The sequence below is a fragment of the Anomalospiza imberbis genome, chromosome 3, assembly GCF_031753505.1.
Source record: "Anomalospiza imberbis isolate Cuckoo-Finch-1a 21T00152 chromosome 3, ASM3175350v1, whole genome shotgun sequence".
NCBI classification, from domain to species: Eukaryota; Metazoa; Chordata; class Aves; order Passeriformes; family Viduidae; genus Anomalospiza; species Anomalospiza imberbis.
The window spans coordinates 73,988,645-74,012,052 of NC_089683.1; the positions used below are offsets into that span (position 1 = coordinate 73,988,645).

The 23,408-nt window shown below is 36.4% G+C and overlaps 1 protein-coding gene across 3 annotated transcripts in view; it reads right to left on the reverse strand.

Annotated features, from left to right (window-relative positions):
* SMOC2 (SPARC related modular calcium binding 2) overlaps positions 1–23,408 on the reverse strand; it is a 139,751-nt gene that overhangs the window by 33,685 nt on the left and 82,658 nt on the right. For all 3 annotated transcript variants that reach the window (XM_068185149.1, XM_068185148.1, XM_068185150.1), the window contains exons 8-9: positions 9,460–9,646; positions 2,191–2,273 (exon numbers count right to left, since the gene is read on the reverse strand). In XM_068185149.1, the coding sequence (XP_068041250.1) occupies positions 2,191–2,273; positions 9,460–9,646 (270 nt within the window). The remainder of the gene's footprint in view (positions 1–2,190; positions 2,274–9,459; positions 9,647–23,408) is intronic.

Consider the following 23,408-nt stretch of genomic DNA (forward strand, 5'->3'; position numbering starts at 1 on the left):
CCATCCCTTCAGAAATGTATTATTCCTTAAAAGTAAGACTCCAATTAACTTAGTTTTTTTCTTTATTCATTCCTGGCACCACTCAGCAATTATATGCTACATTTAAATTTAGACAACACAGATGCAAACATGCCTTTGCAAGGCTGCTTACAATAGAAAAATGGAATAACAGTGATTCATTGCTATTAAAATTTTGATTTATATTAGCTATTCACACAACTTTGTGTTTCTTGTTAACAACTAGAAATACTTGTACAAGATCAGCTTTCAACCTCCTTTAAAAAAAAAAATGTCTAAAGTAAATTCAATTCATTTCACTTGATGTAATGCTTTCCTGATAAGAAATAAATTTGCCATTTATTGGCAAATGCACTTGTGCGTTTAGCCTTGCAGGAAGAGAAAGAAAAAAATAAATATCTTAACACAACTGCAACTGGGAAGTAGCCTCTTCCCCCAGTTACTTCTACAGACATGTACTTATTCCATGCTGCTGCAGAATAGGAGATTCTTCTAGCTAACCTATAAGTATTTAAGAAATTTTGGTATTTGCCTTATTTTAAAATAACACAAGCCATTTGGAAATCAAAGATTAAACAACCTAACATGAGAGAGAGCAAATCCATGTCATACAAATCAATTATAATAATTATAGGCTTGCATTGCTGTAGTAGTTTTTTGGACTAAAGTGCACATAATGTAAAATAAAAAGAATATCAATATACCATTGCCTAACTTAATGAAAATTAATCAAGTAGGAGCTTGCAGCATTGAAAATCCTTAACTATTTCACTGGAAAAGTATCTTGATTTTGGATAAATCTTTATTACTGTACTGTGTGAATGCACTAGCAGTTTAGATAAAAAAATAGATATATGCAATCTTAAAAACCTTCACCTGCTCATTCTCTCTCTAAGATTTCATCTAGCTAATGTTTTTAAAAATATTTAGAAAAAGGTAGGAATGACCAGTAAGTGATATCTTTAACTGCAAAACTTGTTTCTTCAATTTCTGCTCAGCTATAATATCTTCCAAGTTCTTTTCATTCAGAAAAGAACTCCATAAAATCAAGTAAACATCAAAGTCTGTAGCCATGCAAGTGTTGTGTGAAATATTTTGTTGAAGGTGGCTAACTTTCCACTGGTTTCCATGGAATAGCACAGAATAATTTGTAATTTGTGTAAATAAGCACAGAATAATTTGGGTTGGAAGGGACCCTTGAAGATTATCTTGTCCAGACCCACTACAATAAGCAGGGAATCCTCAACCAGGTATGTTAATTAGCTTCTATATAGAACACAACATAGACTTATATCTAGTATTTTTTTTATTATACCTTGTAATTAAATTTATTTCATGTCAGAGAGCATTAATGTGTGTTCACTCAATATGTATTTCAACACTGATGGTCATAGGTTGAGAATTATCATCTGATAATCATCTGAATGTTTCTTTGGGTGACCAAACTAGATTATTTTTCATGACATGAAAGATCTGCAGATACTATTTGCTTCTTTCTTGTTCTTTACAATGGCTGACAGTGACTTGTAATTCTCTCATAATGTGCAACATCACTAAACCTGCTACACCTCAACTTATTCAAACATACTAAAAGGCCATTTCAAAAATTAAGGAAGTCTACTGACTTCTGTGTAGCTCAACTATCCATAGATAAGATCTCTCACATGATTATAAAAAGTGTGAAAAAAATGAAAACTCTAATAAACACCGCTTTTTCCTTCAACAAATAATAATTTCAAAAAGTATTATTGTGAAGTAAATGGACCAAGATACCCTTGGGGAAAAGTAAGATGGATACATTATTTAGACTGATTTGAAGATGGAGGCAAATTTCCCATGGATTTTGCTAAAACAAGGATTATGAAGCATAGGTTAAGTTATCCTCGATATATTTACTGATTTCCCTGATATGAGAGCAGCAAAGAAAAATTTCAGTAAGTAAATGCGATGGCCTTTAAACTACTGACTAGAATGAGCCTTACTTTCTCTGACAAGATCCCAAGACCCTTATTTGACTTACACTGCTCCAAAGTCAGACTTCAGTCAGTGGCAAATCAATATAGTGGTATCTAAAAGATACCTTGTTTTGATATAGTGTAAGGAATTGCTTTCTAATTTACTGTAGTGAATGAAAAAAGCATTGAAATACATAAATTTATCAGTTTCACTGACCTTGAAGCTGGCGCCCTTTGTACAAATCCTTTGTTTTTGTTGGGTGAGCTCTGGCACCATTATCACATTTAGGTTGTTCATACCTAAAGAAAAATAGGGACAGAATAAAACTAGTCAGGTTAACTGGATTAAGAATTAATTCATTTCCAATTTTGTAGTCTCATACCTTCTTATTTAGGGAATAAGCTCGCATTTTCATTCAGAGAACAATGCAAACTTATCTGTCTATTTTTCACTTACCTCAAAGAAACCATCTTAATTCTCCTGGAGTTGATACCAAACCAAAAAAAAAAAAAAATTCTCTCATCTAAAGCCCATTCTACTGGGAGGAAAACAGGAAAACTAAAGAATTGCTATAAATTAATACCAAAAAAATATTTTGAAAAATATACCAAAGAAACCCAACAGAAGCAAGAAAAAATAAGGCTGTCTCCCACCTATAAAACAAAAAAGCCGTAAACAATACCACAGACAGTATTCATATTGGGAAACACCAGAAATATAATTTCAAAATCACAGCAAGGCAGGTATTTTAGTTAGGTACTACTACAGCTCTAAATTCATGTGCTACTGTATCTTGTAAAAAAATTAGTTTAAGTAAGAAGGGTTAAGCATGAATGTTTTGAAAAAGAGTGAAAAAAGTGGTAAGATTTCCAGAAGGGAGGTAATTGGGCTGGAACTGCTTGAAGTGAACTATGAAGAAGACTGAATCTCCACCTGCTAGTGGAATATTCTGGCTCTTCTATGCTTGCTGAGTTTACTTAAAGTCACTTTGTTAGTCTAACTGGTAACAAGAAACTGTACTATTTGTACTTCAAACAAACAGTGACTTATGCAACACCACTAGCAATATCTTCTATGCAAGACCAGGAGGCATAGGAGCATCTGCTGCTGAATCTCAGCTCTTTTTCCATGTCCCACTATCAATGCATAGTGGTTTTTCACTCAACTCAACAGAGTCCCTTTCTGAGAAATTTTTACTTTATTGTCCTAAAGTAGACTGAAGTTGCAGAATTCAGAAGGTAGCACTTCAGAAAATGTTTCAATTCTCAGTTAAACTAACATGAATTGTGTCTATATACATGTGTGTGCACATACTGCTCACCGAATCTAGATTCTTTCCTGGTTTATATCACTGAAGTTCTCCTACTCCAATTTTACCAAAATCACATTTACTGCGTGGCATATTTACATTTTTTATTAAAATATACTAATCCAACTTTTTTGGAACAAAATATTTCTAAAAATATTGAATGATTGCAATGTCATGGATTCAGGTCAGACTGCTTATAAAAACAATGATTCCATATTTTTCTCTTAATTATCAGGCAGCATAGAGAACTGCAATATTATTTTTTCCTTTGAGTGCTTAATTTATTTCTACACCATCTGATGAAACTGACTACTGGCCCATCAAATTTTGGCTGCTGCAAGAAGGTACAGTATCGTTTTTATGGACATGGGAGAGCTATAGACTCTTTTTTACCCTAAAGAATGGCAGTAATAGAAGGTGCTTTGATAACATGGGATGGATTCAGATACTTGATGGATGACCACTTCAATCAGCCAGGAAAACAGTGAAAGGGAAGTCTCTGAGCAATACTCACTAATGCAGTATCTGGCAAACAGCCTGGTCCCGATTAATCTGATACCTGACTCTGCATTCCCCTCCTTCTCTTCCATTACTGTGGCTGCTCTGTGCCTACATTTCATTTTTTGGCCTCTACTCTTCTACCCTTTTGGCTGATATTTTTGTTAAATACACACATAGTTCATCATATACAAACTAAATCTACAAAAGCCCAATAGTTGTTAAAATGCTGCAATGTGAAAAATCTACATTGAACTCTTTACAGCAACTGAAGAAATAAAACAAGTCATTTCAAATTTACCATACAGGAAAAGCCATGCTAGAAACTGATAAGAAAAACAGACTTGCCTCAGTTTTCATGGAGAAAGAGTGGGAATGGGGACAGCATGTCAGAATGGAGCACTGTCAGGTTAAAAACAGTGTAGTTAAAAGACATCCCAAGTTACTCTTTTGAATTTAAAAGAGGAAAGAATCCCTAGAAGTAAATGTATATCTAGAATTGGCAAGGGCTTAGGAAGACTGCTTTATACCTCTGATCAGTCTGCTGGGAAGCACTGAGATTTACTGAGGTGTACAAAGCAGTAGAGGATGGAGGCTTCCACAGGGATTCTACAGTGTGGGCAGCTTCATGAAACATGTTCCTTTTTATGTTCCTTTTTAAGTTTAGAGAATCTTCTGCCAGTTTGGGTTTACTCTGCACAAGATCCTCATTGCTAAAAAAAGTCATATGTGAGAATACAGCCCCATGGTCCCCACTGAGCCAAAAGTTCATGCTGTGACTTCCAAGAGGCATTGGGAGCCAGCTGGTGAGGACCACACTGACACTTTTGTGGGAATGGTTGTTTTTAGCCTTTAAATGCACTACCTCCTTTTAATCTAGATTTATTCCACAACTTCACCTACTTATTTTGTTTTACTGTCTTAAATTTCCTAGAGGGGCTCTTCATTGATATACCTTTATTTTAACTCTAGAATGAGTTAATTTTTTTCTGAAATACCTTCACTGACAAATTATTTTCTTTTTTTCAGATAACAATGTATTAGAAGGTAAATGAGTGTTAATAACTTCCCTTCATTTTGAGGGTCTTATTTAATGTGACTACCATTTATTGAGGTGTTCAGAACCTTATAATATGACAAATGTCATCCTCATGAGCACATTCAAAACAAATAACAAGCAGAATGTTGAGCTGTGCTGGAAATAGCTTCCTGGATCTTTCTATCCTTTCAGTGTTGTCCCTTAGCAATTCAATCCTTATTTGCAGAACAGAGATTTCAGTATGCTTGCACCCATCTTGCTACCAGAACTACTAATGTTATCAGTTCCTGAGGTATAGTTTTAAGATCCTTTAATTTGTATTTTGCAGTGGAAAACTGAAAGACAGTACACCAAATTTTGCACAAGCCCCTGGCTGTTTAAACTAAAAGGACTCATATATTCCTACTTCCATTCTATAAGAATTACAAAAAGACAAGTGTATATTCCTCATTATTTTCTGTTCCCCATTTAGTTCCCTCTCCCTGAGGAAAAAAAAGTCCAGTTTTATCAATACAGAAAAAAAAAAAGAATCAAGAAATAATTAATGGGATTCCAGCTTATCTAAATATTTCTCAGAAATGAGGTCTAGACATTCCTCTTAAACTCCAGGCGGTAATCCCACCTGCTTGTTTACCAAGACTGTAGATTCCTAAATACACCAGTCATTCTTTATTTAGTATGAAATTCCTAAAACTGAGTACTCTCCTTACCCATCTGTGTTCAGAGATGTCCTCTTTGGGGATATCACTAAATTTTATTTCCGCAGAGCTTCACTAAGGACTGACCTTAAGTCTAACACAGATGAAAAATTAGAAATGGTCAAGAACATAGCAGCTGATCTTTTTAGTATCAGTCATCAGGCAGAGTACTTTTGTGTCTAAACCATATGCATGGAAAGACTGAATCCAATTTTCCAGCTTTTCAACCTTGAGACGTGCAGCACAGTGAAAAGTCTTCCTGCCGCCTCTTCTCCCACAGCTGAGTGACTGTGTAGTTGCCAAAAACAAGAGCCCAGCAGACCAAACAGGGAAAAAAAGAGACAGAGGCTGATTCTAGGTACATAGGTGATTCATCAAGGGGTTGGGAAGGCCTAGAATTCCAGTCTGTATGACAGCAGGAGGCAAAATGGCACATACTGCATGCACACTATACATATGAATAGGAAAGCAAGGTGGTTGATTTTTAAGGATCATCACCTCCAGTTTCATAAATAGTTCATCCTGAGAGGTAGGATGTGACAGGAAGCCTGCACCAATGAAGAAAGTGCACCTAATAAAATTCACATTTAAAAAGGAAGCATACAATTGGTAAGATGATACAGGAGGAATAAACAGACACTGTTCAAGTGCGCAGGGATGGGGTTAGGAATCTGGTAAGGATCATGAAGGCAACAAGAAGAACTTCCTACATGCATATCAGCAGCAAAATGAAGACAAGGAAAGAGTGAGCCTGCTGCTGGGTGGGATAAGAGACCTTGTGAGTAAAAACAGAGAGAAGGCAGAAGTACTCAATGGCACCTCCTCCCTGGTCTTTACTTGTAAGACCAGTCTGTAAGACCGGTCTTGTAAGACCTCCTTCCCAATCTTTAGTTGTAAGACCAAGGAATTCCAGGTTCTTGAGAGCAGTAGTAAAGTCTAGAGCAAGGAAGACTTAGTCTGGGTCATGAAGGATCAACTCAGGGATTATTTGAACAAATTGGACATACATAACTCTATGGGACCTGATGGAATGCACCCACAAGTGCTGAGGAAGCTGGCTGATTTGTGGGCCACTCTATTATATCTGAAAGGTCGTACTGGCTGGGAAGTTTCCCGGTGACTGAAAGAAAATGCCACTTCTGTGTTCAAGAAGGGCAAGGAAGAGCTAAATAAGTCAGAGAGCCATAGCTCCGTTTCTGAGAAGGTAATGAAGTAAATCCTCCTATAAGCTATTTCAAAACATATGAAGAAGAAGGTGATTGAGAGTAGTCAGGATGGAATTATGAAGAGGAAATCATACTTCGCCAACGCTGCAGCTTCCTGTGATTCTGTAACTTGCTCACCGGATAAGGTGAGATGGGCAGACATTATTTGTCTTAATTTTAGCTAGGATTTTGGCACTGTCTCTGAGCACATTCTCATAGACAAACTGATGAAGTATGTACGAGATAAATGAACAGTGAGGTGTGTTGAAAACTGGCAGAACAGCCAGTTTCAAAAAGTTGGTATGAGCAGAAACATTTCAGCTGGAAGCCAGTCACCATTGGAATGCCCCAAAGCTTGTTTATTGTTAAACAATATTGTTTAATCTCTTCCTTAATGACCAGGACACTGGGACATGAAACAACTTTAATATGTTTGCAGATGATGCAAAATTGGGAGGAAGTGTCTGATACACAAGACAGTTGTGCTGCCGTTCAGAGGAACTTTAACAGACTTCAGAAACAGGTTGATAGGAATCTCATGAAGTTAAAAAAAAATGCAAAGTTCTTGCCCCTGGCAGAGATTAACGCCTTGCATCAGTACAATATGGGGTCAGCCAGCTAGAAAGCAACTTTGAAGCAAGAACCTGGGATTTCTGATGGATGCTGAGTACAAGGCAGTAAAGGTCAATAGCCTCCAGGGTTGCATTAGAAAAAGTACTGCTGTCAGGTCAAGGGAGGAGATCCTTGGCCTCTCGTTCACAATGGGAGAATGAGACTTATCTGCAATATTATGTCCAGCTGTGAGCTCCCCTAACAACAGAGACAAGGGCATACTGGGTCTAGCAAAGGGCCATGAATATGATTAAGGGACTGGAGCATTTGATAGAGTAAGAAAAGGATGCTGACAATGTTCAACCCTGGAGAAGAGAAGGCTCACGGGAGATCTTAATGTTGTCTCTAAGTATCCAAAGAGAGGAAAATAATGAAAGGGAAGTTATAATCTTCTTGCTGATGTCCACTGGCAGGAAAAAAGGCAATAGGCACAAAATAAAATACTGAAATATTCATGTAAAGGTAAGAAAAAACGTATTTCTAACTATGATGGTGATCAAAAACTAAGACAGGCTGCTTAGAGAAGTTATGGATTCCTCATTCTTAGCAATTCTCAGAATAAACTGGACATAGTCCTGAGCAATCCACTTTAGATGATCTTGCTTTGAGTAGGGGGATTGGATCAGAAAACCTCCAGACGTCCCTACCAATCTCAGCTCTTCTGTGACTCTGTAATAAAATAATATCAATAAGAACTAAAAAGCACACAACAAACCAAAAACAAAAACCAAAAAAAGGAGAAAAAAGAAAAAGAAACAACACCACAAACCCTCCCCCAAAAAAACCCCAAACCAAAAACCCACAAGAAGAAAACACAAACCAAAACAAAAACAAAAAAAAAAAAAGAAGAAGACCCCACCAAAACCCAAAACCCAACAAAAACAAAACCACAGCAGAAACTCCATTGCTTGATGAGCACAAAAAGATGATTTGGACTCATATCAGGGAATAGGAAATAAAATTATTTAAAATACTAATTTGAAGAAGGATTAGCACTAAAAAGAAGAAACAGTTAACAAACCTAGGGGTGGAAAAAAGAAAGAGCATAAAAGGGAGTATCTGGAATCTCCAGAAGTCATCTTTAGATCCTCATGCAATATATATAGTGATCCTGCAATTTTAGGATCAAATTTAGACTATTATGTTTTGAACATTTATAGACCTCAATTTATCAGAAACAGTTGATCAATAGCAACATTTAAGTGATAAAAAGACTCCTTAAGGCTGGAAAAGACATCTAGGATCAACAAGTCCACTTCAGATGGCACTGTAATTGGCATAATCTAGACTATGGTATAAACAGGTAGCAATAACTCAGCACTTGAAGAATACAGGAAAAAAATTCTCCCCAAGAATACACTATTTTGCAGCAAGAGGCTTATAACACATGTTTCTTTCACAAACCTTATGCAAATGATAAAAGAGATTTTGCTTAAGTTATAAAAGAGTTATGACTGCATCAATATATATATATACTGCCCGCCTGCTCCATATGATCTTCTATAGCATTCCTACAAGGGCCAAACCTCAATAACCAACCTAAATAACATCCTTTGGAACCTGATATGTGCTTTGCCTACATCTGTACTATGTGGCTTACAATAATTTACCATGTATCCGGCTCAGCTGAGATGACTGAACTCCAACCTTCTGTTCATAACACACTAAAATGATATTTCCTTGCTATGGGTTCTCGAGGAGTTGTTCCATCAAAGACCATAATATGAAATAGTTGAGGAGGTTGCTGAAAAATAACAGAATAACTAAGCATTTCTGAGGTTGGACATGGTTTGTGTCATAGACCATCTCACTTGCCTGTTTTATATTCAGGATAAGGAGTGTGAGATTTCCTCTGGGATTATTCATTATATGCTCCAAGCCTTGGATTCCTAGCACAAAAAAGGAGTAAGGAAGAGGACTAGGATGGCAAACTGCCTGTGCCATTGAAGTGAAAGAGTCCATGGCCTTCTGGCCCTAATTTGTAATGTCTCAAAATATTTCACTTTATAGTGGAAAAACCCTATATGACATAATTCCACCAGCAATAGAATCTACACAATAGTCCACGGACAATAGTGCATGTTCTTACCATAGCTTTTGAGAATTGAACATGCACTCCCTTACCTGGTTGATGTACCGGGGATGGGACGTCCTGTATCCACCAGAACACACCAGCAGTAGCCTGTGGAAGGATGGCATTGCACTGGTTTGTAGAGGCCGCCCTGCGCACACTCTGGAATGAACACATTGTCTTTCTGGGGCTGCTTTGCTTCCTCCAGGGCTGACTGAAGTTCTTGATCACATGATGATGCTTTTGGATAGAAAAGAAAAAGTACTGAAGAAGATAGATGGAAAGAGCCTACTCGATTTATCAAACAGATTTTATATATTTCTTTGATTGCATATAAGGATTTTCTTTGTGAAGGCTTGCTACAGCTCAAATACCAGCTACATTGGTTTAGGCATTATGTTGTTAGAAACTTTAATTTCCTTTTCATGCAGATGCTTCATTTTATAGTCCTAATAGCATTTTGAACGTCCCCTTTCCTATACTTGATATAATCTATGGATAAGCGTATACTTTGTGACCTTAAAAAAATCCTCATGCACTCCACAGTCCCTAAAGTACGGATTCTTTTCAGAGGTAATAATAAAAATCCAACTGCTTAGGATTCCTTAAATGAATTATTCATCTAGATATTCATTTGGATGTTTATATTCTGCTTGTTCTTTCCAGTTTTGAAACAACCTCTTAACACTGAGAATTCTTCCACATTCTTTTCTGGTGATTCTGGTGTTGGCAATGTATCATTTGCTCTGGAGAGCAAAGACCCACATGAAGAATACATTTACATTTTTATGTCATGTAATCACTATATCCAGAATCTTTCCGAATGTGTGAAAAACTTACATATCTATACATTCTCAGCCTTTACATGAAACTATGAGGCAAGACGGAAAGAGCAGAAACCGTAGGGCCTGAAAAGGCCTGTCAGTTTATACCAATCAGTAAAATAACACCTCTGCTGAGGATTTTTGGTCACAAATAAACCAGTACATGTGAAACTTCAGAGACAGTAAATAAGAAAGACTGTTTATTCAAGCCATTATTTTTCCAGGGACTTGAAAATCACCTATAATGTGAACTTTATACTATTAAAAAGTATATTTCTAAATAATTCCCACACTTTCCAATAGGAAAAATATATTAAATATTTGAAAAGCAAGAATATTAAGCACTCTTCAGACATTCAAATTACTAACAGAAAAAAATTCAAGCCAGAAGAATTTCAATCAGAACAGAATCTCTTCAGTTAAAGAACCGTCATTATAATGTTACAATTAAAAAAAAAGTGGGTAATATTCGCTCTTCTTTCAAACCAGTTAAAGGATTTACTTTTTGACTTTTAATAGTTCAGCACAAAGAACAAGTTGAATCCTGACTGAATATTCTAGTGCATTTTAACAAATTTCAGCTCTAGGGTAATCTTGTATTCTTTTATCCACAGAGTTCAGAAAATGCTATGTAAACTGTAGGCACCAATAGAAATTCACAGAATAATGCTTCTCCTTGACAGCTTTTTGCATATGTAAATATCCAAAATCCAGGGGAAAGGTGCTAGGAAGCTAAACACCTTCATAGTTTAAATGGCACACAATTCCATCTATACAATGGCCTGGTTCACAAAACAGTGTGCTTTTTTCCAATCCGTGTAAAAGGTTTTAAAAAAGACAATATCACTTTCTAGCTTGATTACACAAGCCTCAGATGGAGGTCTTTAGCTGACTTTTTTTTTTCCTCTTTTGTTTCATATAGTATTTGAACAGGGTATCTAGATAAGTTGATGATTGTGCATGCTTTTGTCTTGGTCTACCCACTGACATAAACAGAGATTGAATACCTCCCAAATTTCCAGTGCTTAGATAATAAAGTGTACTTAAAGAATCACTGTAGTAGGGACAGAAACACTCTTTTAAAAAGGGAAATAGAAATTATTTGCATGTTGAAACCTTCACAGAAATAACTATAGTTTGACAAAGTAGAAATCTGTCACCAATATCACTTTAGAGTAGCCAAAATAAATGTTCCCCTCAGTGAATCTGGATTATGATGTATATAAAATAACAAGCTGTGACAACTCTAGAAAACACCTCACTTAGCTTTGTTGTTCACCTTTTATGTTTTGTATACAATCAAGCAAAAAAGAGCACATGGGGTGAAACAGCTGCCATGAGAGAGAGGAAATAATTACTTTTTAAACTCCACTATGTTAATATCTCTTTCATACTGATAAACCTTGGAACCATGCCATTAGTTACTGTGACCTTCTCTTGGTTTACGTCCTTGGAACTAGCAACATAATATGGCAGATGTGCAGGTATTCTTATCTCTCCAAAACTAAGCTTTGTGTGAAAAATACATTTGTATGCTCCCAGCTTTGTTTAGAAAATACACTGGTGTATAAAGACCACATAGTCAGGCCATCTAGATAAACAAAATGTATCTGAACAGAGTGGGTGTGATGGAAAATTCCCAGTGCAGAAGCAGATATGAACTTTTTCAGTTGTGGGCAAATGCTACACTCCCTAATTTCTGTGAAGCTCTAGTTTCAACTGACTGAAACAACCCATAAAGGACCGCACTGCTGACTCATGGGCCAGTGCAGTCACCTCTGTTGAGGTGGTTTAGGCAACAGTGTTAGACTTAGATAACTGGTCTTTACTGGTTGACTTGCTGAGACAAGATTTTCTACAAGCTGTTGCTCAAGCCAGAAATTGTATCTTTTGCACTAGGTCATGTTTCTTCTGGCTCTTTTATTCCCTTATGTCAAGTTTTAAATCTCAGCAGCACAGAAAAGCAGAATTACAGGGAAGATGTCACAGGAGGGCTGAAAACGTGGCTTACAGCTTTAGGAGGGACAGTCAGAAGACTGCTTGAACTTAACATCAGAAGTGAGACGGGAAACAGAGCAGACAGTAATCAAAGGAAGGTTTAAAGATAAAGGACTTTCCCCCTCTTGAAACTTTAATTTCTTATCTTTCCCTTAGAGATAGGAAATTTTAACAAGCAGAGGAACACTTATCACTGGGCTTAAATTAGTTTTCAAATAAATTCTAGATTATTTCTAACAAATTAGGAAAAAAATAATAGGATAAACACTACATCTGTCAGTTCTCTATGAGCCAAATGACTGAGTCTTATTACAAATCTGCTGAACAGAGTTCATTAAATTCATTGAACAAAAGTGCAGAATAGCTTATAATTTTTCTCCCTTATACAATGGCCCATGAGCTTCAGGTCAGCTCTCAGGCCATCTGCCCAAGAGAGTAATTTCTGAAGTCTCATGTTTTGTACACTTTTGATGCAACTATTTGTGTTACCATCACTACTTCCCTGTTTGTTTTCCCCACGAGAACATTGATCTTACCTAAAGGAAAATTGGTCTAAAGTGCTTATCTATAATCCTGCCTGCCAGAACCAGAACATTAATCCTTTGTGTGATTTCCTGTCTGAGGGAGCCATTCAACCACTTTCAGACTTTTCTTTCAATTATTTACAACAGGAGTAGTGGAAAGATGCAACTGTAGCCCTGTGATGCTAAGAGCTCTTATCACAAGAGCTACCATACCACTGAAAATAATTGCCTTTGCTATGTCAGAAGAGTCATGGTCAACAAATGTTCATTTCCTAGAAGAACCGGTGATAAATGTCATTAACTTAGAAAATCTCTGACAGTTTATCCAAACAATCTGACAACAACTATGAACTGGAACCATAACAGATGGATGCCAGAAGTTCATAAAGTGAACAGTATGGAAAAGGATCTATGCCACAATAAAAGAAGGATAAATACCTTACACATTAAAATGCATCAAACTTTCTCTGGAATGTGTTACTACAATAACATTCCTTCTGGGAACAGAAAAGCACTGACACTCCAGTTTCTTCTTTTCAAGGAATGCGCTTACACTGTTGTTATTTTACTTAATTCCTTCATTTTACCTTTCCAGAAAAAAAGAGATAATTTCCAAGCATCTTAGTAAAAAAAAAAAATAAACATGGCTAAAAAAATCCTTTTTGCATAGTCTACCATGTTAGCCAGTGCTATAGCTTAGCTGGGGTAATTTATTTCAGGTTAATAAACCTTTCTGCATTTCCTACCCAAACTACATTTTAATTTAGGCTTATAAACATTACTGATTCAAAGCAGACATTTCAATCATATAAGGAAATACACCTTTTTGTCCAGTTTTACACCAAGAGCCTTTGTACCATCCACCCAATGGCCATTTCTGAATGACAAAGTAAAATTCTTGCTCACGACTAAGAGTGAGTTAAAAAAAATGCTTTAGATGTAATGTATGTTACACTTCCTTTGTCACAGTGCTATTCCATTTCTTCCCTCTTCATTTTAAAGATTAGTTGCTAAATAAATTTTTCATGTTCTGGTTTTATATGCCTTTACAGTCCATTACAAACAACCAGCTGAAATGCTGTCAATAAGAAACATACTTCAGCTAATGACAAACTTGGAGAAGTTTCATGTTTTGTATGAAATCATTGGTCAATTTTTTTGCCAGTCCTACCTAAGACAACACTCTAGATTTCAATAAATCAAGTTAATTTACAAGATCTTTTTTAACAAAAACTTCAGACAATTAAGAAAATTTACACTAATTCAGTTGATTTTTAAGAAAAAATACCTCAATAGTAATAGGATGTAACACTGCAAATCCTTATTTATTAAAGACTCCATTTACACATCTGTGATGGGCTACCTAAAATGTTAATTAATGTTTACCAGGGAATGTCCTAGAGGAGAATAGCAGTGATTTTTCTGGAAAAGTCATCCTGAATAATCTATTTAACTGTACATTTTTCTGTTGCACACCTAAAATACCAAATGTCGTATTATGTATGTTAGGATAATCATCTTGTTACTCTTATAACAGGCTCCTTATTTCAGAAATTCAAGCAGTTTTTATGCTGTATCTTGTCACAACTTCTCAATGTGTGGATTCAAGCAGTTCAGAAATTCAAGCAGTTTTTATGCTGTATCTTGTCACAACTTCTTCAATGTGTGGATTTTCATGATTACAAATAATTTGAGTTGGGTTTTTTTGCATAAATGTAAATAGCTGTATTCATGTCTAAATTTCAGTGTGGTCCACAGACAAGTTGTCAAATCTGCAGAAAATTACAGAGGCATCTGTATGGTACTTTAACATTTCCTGCAACTATACAAACATTTCCTTCCAGCTTCCTTAACCCCACAATGTGTATATAACAAACAGAATCCACTCCAAAAAATTCTGTTTTCAGTTGGTTCCTTCTCCCTCCTTTTCTCATTATCATAATAGGCCATGAAAGAGCAATTTAGACAGCCTAGTTTTCAGGGTAAATGGATCTTTTATTAGGGCCTGAAGCTCAGTGTCCCCCATAGAAAGCAGGTAACAAGAAACCTGTGAACAAAAATACTTCCAAAAGTGATAAGCAAGTTCTAGAGGAGTACAGTGTAACATTACAGGCAGTTAATATTGCAGTTCTACCCTGTTTCTGGGGGGATATACAGACAGAATATAATAATGCAATCATACCTAAATTGTATGACAATTTCTGCTAATCAGAGTGTTCTTCAAATCATCTATCTGTCCTAGTTAATTAAGCCTAATTTAAGCATATTTCAAGTACTGATTTACAGAAGCTTTGTGCTAGTTTATTTCAATACACCATGATTAGGATGCATAAATACTCATCCTATTGATACCATGAAACCCTCCAAGAAATTTCACATCTCATGAGAATAAGAATTTGATCCATTTGCATAGGATGAACCCTCTTTGAACCAGTGAGGTTGATACACCCCGAGGAAACTGATCATAATATGTTTTTATATTTTTAACTAGTTTTCACAGTATTCAAGTTTTGTTGAATGGAATTCCACTTACATTGCACCACATTGTATTTCCACATATGACCAAAATGTTCAGTTTAGAAAGGAAAGTGGGAAGTGAGATAATTTCTATTCAAGTTATGTATTCCCTGCAGAGGAGTTGAAGTTGACTGAATGGCAAAATGGTCCACTACAGCAGCGGCTCTATCAATCTAACTCCAGCAAACATGCCCCTTCAAGGCAAACTAACAGGTTCTTTGCCTGTAGCTGACCAATTTCATCACCCAGATGAAATTCTGCTCCTGCTATAAGCACAACTTATACAGATGGCAAGAATTTCCCAAATTATTTAATTGTAGTAAAGGAGAGATGTAATTCCATGGGTTTCTATTTTTTCAGGGTTTCCAGCTTTTGTCCAGACATTCTCTAGCATGACAGATTCCTTCTCTGAAGAGGCAGATGAAGTGGCATAATGTACTTTGAATGCCAACTTCCTACCCTTTGTGTACAGTAAACTGTTTCCTTGTCCCTCATGGCCAGAGCATGGGCATCTTACACCAGTCTTTTTTAAGATTGTTTTTATTTAAACCAGGACACCTGTTCTTAGAAGAATTTATCTGCCTGCCACGTCTTGACACTTTTAAGTAACCTCAATTCTAACTGAAATAAAGTGCAGCTCAGTGTTACAAAAAAATGCAAGAATTAATTTGCTCAGGCTGCTAGCTACTTATAAAGGCTGTTCATTAACCTGAATCAAGCAGACTATTTATGTGGGCCAGGTTTCCCCTAATAAAAATCCATGGAAAAATATCTACTGAATTCAAGGGACAGTACATCAGGTCTCAGCTGAATATATTCATATGCAAGTATTTTTCCAGTTAAGCCTAATATTTGTCCATGGACCAAGTACTGATTGTAAGGAATAGGTAACATTAATAAACACTCAACTTTAGACCCAACATCTAGATGGCAACCAAAACCTAGGACTAAATTACAGCATTCATACTCATCTGGCACCACATGTTTTGATTTATGTTAGGTTCAGATGCGCATCAGCATGAGCGTTCTCAAAGCCTGGAGGAAGCTGGCAACTTTCCTACCCATATTCTTTCTCATTTGTGAAAAAAATTTGTGGGAACCAAATATTGCAGGCCCCTTGTGTGCATTTTCAGAGAGCACTCAGTGTACAGCTGATCACTATTTTGCACTTTTGGAGCTTGGGCCGATGATTGTGGCTCAAAAAGCAAAAAGCTCATTGCTTCAACACAGCCCTAATGATTAATTTGTGTAGTTTAGTCCATTGAACAAAGAAGGATAAATCACAGACAGATGCTCTCATTTATCTATGTGGTTTCATATGCAAAGACACTGCAATACACAAGGAAAATCTTCTGAAAATGCACTGAGCCCATTGAAAAAATATTTAAAATACAGAAACCACTAGTCCCTATTTAGCTTTACCTGAAAAGAGTATAATCATAATCAATATAATCTACTGGGATACACCAAGATTTTCTCAACTTTTACCCTGGATCCGAGCAGCCAAATAGACCTATATCAAATCAAGATTTCTGAAATACACAAATTCTGTTCTAGCAACTGGCAAAAGTTTGGGGGCCATAAGACAGAGGTCTGAAATGTAATGGGATGACTTGTTCTTTAATCAAAATCCAAACCCACTTTTCTGCTGGGATGTTTTTTTAAAGTTTCTGGTTTAGGGAAGTTTTTGCACATACCTCTGCAATTCTTTATTTTCTTAAGATTTGAAATCCTGTAACCACAGTTACTGAGACAGACTATAACCACAGTCACTGCAAAAGAAAAAGAACTGTTTTGCCTCAAAAAGCCTGCTATTTTAGCATTCTGTTTGGTTGTTCCTTTGCTTGCTTGTTTATTTATTTTAGCCCAATTTCTTGGTTAAACAGATGAGAAACATTATGCAAGTATTCAAATTCATCCTCTCACAGAATTATAACTAATTTAAATTAATCAGCTATTCATTTGTGACCCTTTTTCTCTTCACTGCCATTGAACAGATTAAAGGATCAAACTACCTACCACTTTGAAACCAATTGTAATTCTCTATTTTGCCATTCTTACGCAGATTGAATAAAACAGTAGTGTGAGATCTGTCCTGACTTGAAAACTCACACAGAAATTAGTCTTCATTTATAAACATGACACAATCAGATTCTAAACAATTAAATATTAGCCTTTTCTTTTACAGTAGATAAATAAGACAGAAACATGAAGTGAGTATACATTAGATTATAGATAGGAGTTACTTCAAAGATGTATTTTGCATTAGAGTCAAATTTTTTGAATTGAATTTCCCCAGTCAAATATTTTATTGTACCATCTATGAAATGTGAGAGTGCAGTAAACCAAAAGCAGCATATTTCTGTTAAATCTTTACCAGCAGTGTGTGAAAGTGATGGCAAGCCAGGCATAATCCAAGGACTGTTTACACCCTACCTTCATCAATGGATCTTTAAAAAGTACGTTTACACAAATCAAAAATAATTTAAATCCAAATGGTCAATGTCATGGCATCAGGCTTCACAATAACAGTGGAAAATCTGGTCTTCTGAAGAGATGAGATCCCTCATACTGCTTTTGCTCAATTAATGGGAAGAGCATGAATTATCATCTCCAGGTGCTCTTGCTAGGCTTTGTTAACTTGACTTCCCTAACATGAGAGAGGATAATGTGCAAATGACTGCCCCATTCTGCAAGGATACATCTGAAAGCACTTATTTGCTAAATGGGATGAAATCTGGTTTTCCTACATAAGAGGAAATACTGGTACCTATTAATGCTACATATGGCTGCCTCATCCTGCCATAGCAGAGCAGTCCCACTGTGTTCAAACTGCAAAACCAACCAAAGAAAAAAGCCACCACCCAAAATTACAGTAAATGAAAATCACTGACTTGTCCCAAACAGAGCGGCTGGCTGGCCAGCTTGCTATAGCAATCTGAAGGCTCATTCATTAAACAAAATTGCGCAAAGCTATCATTCTTGCTTTATGAGTATATTGACCAGCAAATGTTATTCTCCTGCCAGTGGAAAAAATCTCTCATTTTTCAAAAGAGATTTGAAGTGAAAATAAAGCTGGTTCACTTTTTCCATAGAGCTGTGAAAATTAAACTCTTTGCCAGGTAAGCTGAGGATACATATTTGTTTGAATAACTCTACTAAAAATTAAAAAACAAAACAGGCAAACAAGGGTGCCTAAATTCATACTTTGGCACTTAAATAACCCAGCCATCTTACACGAATGTTTATCCATCTAGCATTTCCCCTCCATGAAACAGAAGTTGTTTCTCTTCCCCATTTGGGAAACTGAGCGTGTGGATATGACTTTGAATACTTGACCTTAGGCACTCAAGTAATTTTCCTTTCAGAGGTGTACAGTGGCATCTCTGGCTGCAACCTGTGTCATGTTCCTGCCACTGGTTCACACTGCTAATGCTGTTGGCACCATGCAATGTTTTCCAGCCTCATTGCTTAACTCCTGCCGAGGTGACTGCACTCCACCTACATTTAATTTTCTATCAACTAATTTTCACCTTACAGACAGAACCATCACTACTGTTGCAGAAGCCAGTACAGCCAGGAGGATTTCTGTCTGTTTTATGGAAATGCGATCTGAGATGCATGGTTTAAAAATACCCAGATATGTTTAAAAAATAAAAAAAAAGAGAATGTTATTTTGAATTTTGGTAGCTCTCCTTTACATGTGTCAAAGTATCTTACAAAATGGTCAATACTGTCTGCACCTTTGTCTAATTCATAGCAGACTGGATGGGCATTACAGAATGGTAAGAATTTGGCTCTCTGGCACTGAGCAGGAACACAGACATTAAACAGGCTGCTGAAACAGAAATGTTCCATTTTTTCTTCAGTATTTCAGGTAGTTACTTTGACAGCCATAATACAAAAGTTTATGATACCATTGCCACTACCTCTCAGATAAGCTACCCTTAAAACCTACTTGGTTTAAACAATCCCAAAATTTAAAAAATGTAGTAATACTGAGAACCTAATACACCCTTAAAAGCTAACCTATGACAGATGAATCAAAAACTTTTCTACTGTTTTTTCTACTTCATCTTGTCAAAGAGAAGGCAAGAACCAGGTGGAAAAGGAGCATACATACTATTGCTTGTCTCTTAATTACAAGTACTGTGTTATGCAATGAAAAATCTTTTAACAGAGCAATAAACATATTCTCTAATGTGGTATTATCTGCTGATGATACTGTTCCCGGAACTCTTGTCCTCAGTATGAGATTCGACAACATGAACATGAAGCCTGGTCAAAAGGTAACTGCTCTGCTTTAACCCTGCATAAAGCTGAAGGCTCATCTCAGATTAAAGGCTGTACAGGTCTTTGTTCCACAGCACACTATATCCAAAGCACACTATATCCAAAGCACACTATTTATATAGCACGTAGGATGTCAGTATTCATAACAGGCGAGCTCCAGGATTCAAAAAGAAGATTGTTTACTGATTTTGGCAACGTTTTGTGTGCAATAAGGAGGATGAGCCAAAGAAGAGTAAAAGACAATAAGAATATTCTAATACTAATTCTTTCGACTCCAATAACTTCTAATATAGTTTTATGTTGCTCTTTCATTTCTTTTTTAATTTTGTCATATGTGCATGGTTAAACAGCTCAACCTGTGCTTTGGTTTCAAGAGCAAAGACAAATCTTTGGCTTGGCTTTACCTTCAAACTTTGGAAAAAACCAAGGGCAATCTGAATTAAAAATAAAAATTCCAATTTCACCCCACTTTCATCTCTGTTTTCAAAAAGAAATAGTTTTCTGAAGAGTAGGTAATGCTAAATATGATGTGAGAGTGAAACATTGCTGTGCTTTTGAAGAATGGGAGACCTACAATCATATTGAAAAATTTCAGGCCAAAACTTCTGCTCCTATGATTTGGAACCATTCCATTGAAGTAGGGATCAATGCAGAGCAGCAGAAAAGTTAGTCGCAAGAATATTCAGAACAATTGTAAAGGCTTCTTAGATAATGCATAGTAGAAAAGACTTTTGAACTAGTAAAATGAGAGTTTTAAATTGTTTAAGGATCCTTAATCTTTTACAATCCATGATTACTTTATGTGCTCAGAATATCATTATTTAAAATGGTTAATATGCCACACAAATGACCTGTATAAATGGTACAGGCATTGCAAAAATACTTCCCAGCAATCTACTGTGTGTGAGAGAAAAGAGCAGGTTTCCCAAAATGTTATTTTTCAAGGTGTTTGCTTGGTATTTCCAGCCCTTTCAGACCTGTTCCCATCTCATCTCCCCACACAGACATGTACAGCTACTTCAAGCCATATTTATTTTGAAGCTCTCTACAGCTAAGGAAGAAAATCCGAAAGACTGATTTTGGCAGTACTGTTCAAATAAAACAGATTATAAATATTTAACTTTTACAATGAGCATCACAGGAAAGAGCAATGTTGGCATTTAGGCACCTAATAAGGAAACATTTTTATTATCGCTTACGTGAAGACAGTTTTGTTATTGTTTCTACATATAATGCAATGTGTGCTTTGTGTTCTTTTTAATTTGGGAAAATTAAACATTGTTTCATGTCTTGACAATAATGCAAAAGCAAGCTCACTGCATGATGCTCCCAGGAGGTTGTGAAGCTATTGCAATCAGAGCTGTTACTAATTAAATCTGCCTATTGTGAAAAAGCATTTGGGGTCAAACCAATCAGCCACTGGCATAATTAATGTAGTTCACAAGGGCCTTTAGCAGTACTTGTTTTCATTAATCATGAGGAGCAAACACAAGCTAAAGAAGAGTGGAAAAGCCTGTGTTATTTACAAACCTGCTTGCCTTGGGTCTCATTTGGAAACAACTACCGTACAGTCCCATGGCAAGTACTCTTGAACACTAGTAATTTTGCCTCATACGCATATGCACATTTTCATGAAGATAACGTGCAGGAGAAGACACAGGCTCTCCTTTGCATCAAAAGGGCAAGCCTATCCTCTTTTGCTTGTATTCTACATACATATTTTGCAATGATACAATGACAGGTATAGTTTGCAGAATGAAGGGGAGGAATCTTTAAAGTTATCAATCATTTGCAAGGAAAAAGATGTAAATCCAATGTCATGATTTACATGACTGAGACACTGAGATCAACAAACAAAACAAAAGGCATGCAAAATTGAAAAAAGGGTGCCTTCTTATTTAGAGAAATACCACTATTTCAATTGGTCAATACAACATCTTTTTCTTCATTTCCGCCTGCTATACTGCTTAAGTCTGTAAAGCTCTGCATTGTATTCTATAGTCCTGTCCTAGATGCTATCTCAACCACCTCTCTGATGAAACCTTTCTTCTGCTTGCATTGATCTGTCCAGACTGTGATAGCCCTGCCCAAAGCAGAGCCAGGATTAGAGCCCTGGAGTTCCTGGCTAGCTGCCCTGAATGTAAGCAGTGAAACCACGCTGTCTCCCTCCAGTAGCTGGCGTCAGATGTTTTCCCATACAATAATTTTTAGGTTGATTAAGTCTCCACAATGATATCCTGAGGAAGTGATATTGGCACAAAATATAGTCCAAAACTCTGAGTACTAGACATTCAGACCAACAGCACTGACATTATGACACTTGTACTGAGTTTTATTTGAAAAAACTCATATGAATTTCTACAAAACAACTCACAGCTTTGACTAAGGTGATGCGTTCTTACTTAGGAAGCATTCTAACTTAGGATAAATTCTTATTTAGGAAGCATTGTTACTTAGAAAGGTACTGAGTTAATGCTGAAAATATATTTCACTAGCTCTAGGGTCAAACATCTAGTTGCTCCTACATTTTGGTATCCTTCAGTGTCCTGCAGTATGGGTAACACAGCTGGACATCCTACACAGATAGGTAACGACACCTTTCCAAGTTTACTCAATCTAGGAGTCAAGCTCTCTCTCCTATTCTTTGCAAGTCACTGCTAAACAGGGTGCTCCTAAGAACTCTCAGCTTGGTTTTGGGGTCACTGTATTTTCAGAATACAGCCTGCAAACTCAAAGCAGGATCAACAGCCTTTATTACTTGGTTATTCTGCTCATAAAGCCTCCAGTTTATGCTTCTGGCTTAGCTAAAAGTAGATGAAAGATTAGAGAGATGATATATCAGTGTTACAAGAAATGTTAACCAGCATGTGAGATTGCACAATGATATCTAGGGAAAAGCTGAGAAACAGGCAGTGAAGATCAGCTATTGACAGGAGAGAAAGAAGACTGTAAAGAAAGAATTGGAAACATAATGGGGAATTCTCTGTATGCAATCAACTTTGAGGATGAATAACAGAGACTATAGTAACATTGAAGAAAGTTCCAGTAAAAGTAGATATGAAATAAAAGATAAACTAAGCTTAAATATAGTATTCTGATTCACGAACTTTTCTAATCATATAGGGAATAAAAAGACCTGAAGCAAGGCATTTTTCCTCTAGCCTTGCTGTTGACAGAGGGTACTCTAAATAAAAGCCACACAGGCTCATTTTGACAAGAGTATTGAAAAGGTAAGTGCACCACAACATCCTTAGCACCATGGTTAGTTACGTGACATATTCTCTGATGTGTGAAGGTATTTCTGAATATTCAATTTTTCTGAATATAAATATGATTCAGTGTGCAAAATACATCAGCTGGTGACAATTAAGTTGTACATAACAATAATAAAGAGAAAATACTTTGTTCAGCCTTTCAGCTGGCAATACCAGTGGAGTAGAGGAGCCTTTGTACTGACATCACATTTATTAAAGTCAAGAGGAATTCCAGTTGTGTAGCAGCAGCAGGATTGGAGTAGACTTTCCTATTGTCACTTATTCAACAGACTGATATACTACATACTAGCTGCTTCAAGAAATGAGTGTGCACTGTGTTTCCAAAAGAAGCCATAAGACCATCATTGTTCCTGTACCATTGAGGTCCCCATAAAAAGAAAAAAAAAAATTAAAGAAACCCTCCAGGCCTGATTCTCCTTTTTCCTCATAAGTTTTCCACTGGTATTAGCTTTGTAACTGCAGCAGAGTCACTCCTATTTACACTGCTCCAAGTAAAATGAGGCTTCAGGCCTGCTGAAACGAAATCATCTCCTCCTACAGTCATTTTCTATTATTATATTGGACTGTTTAG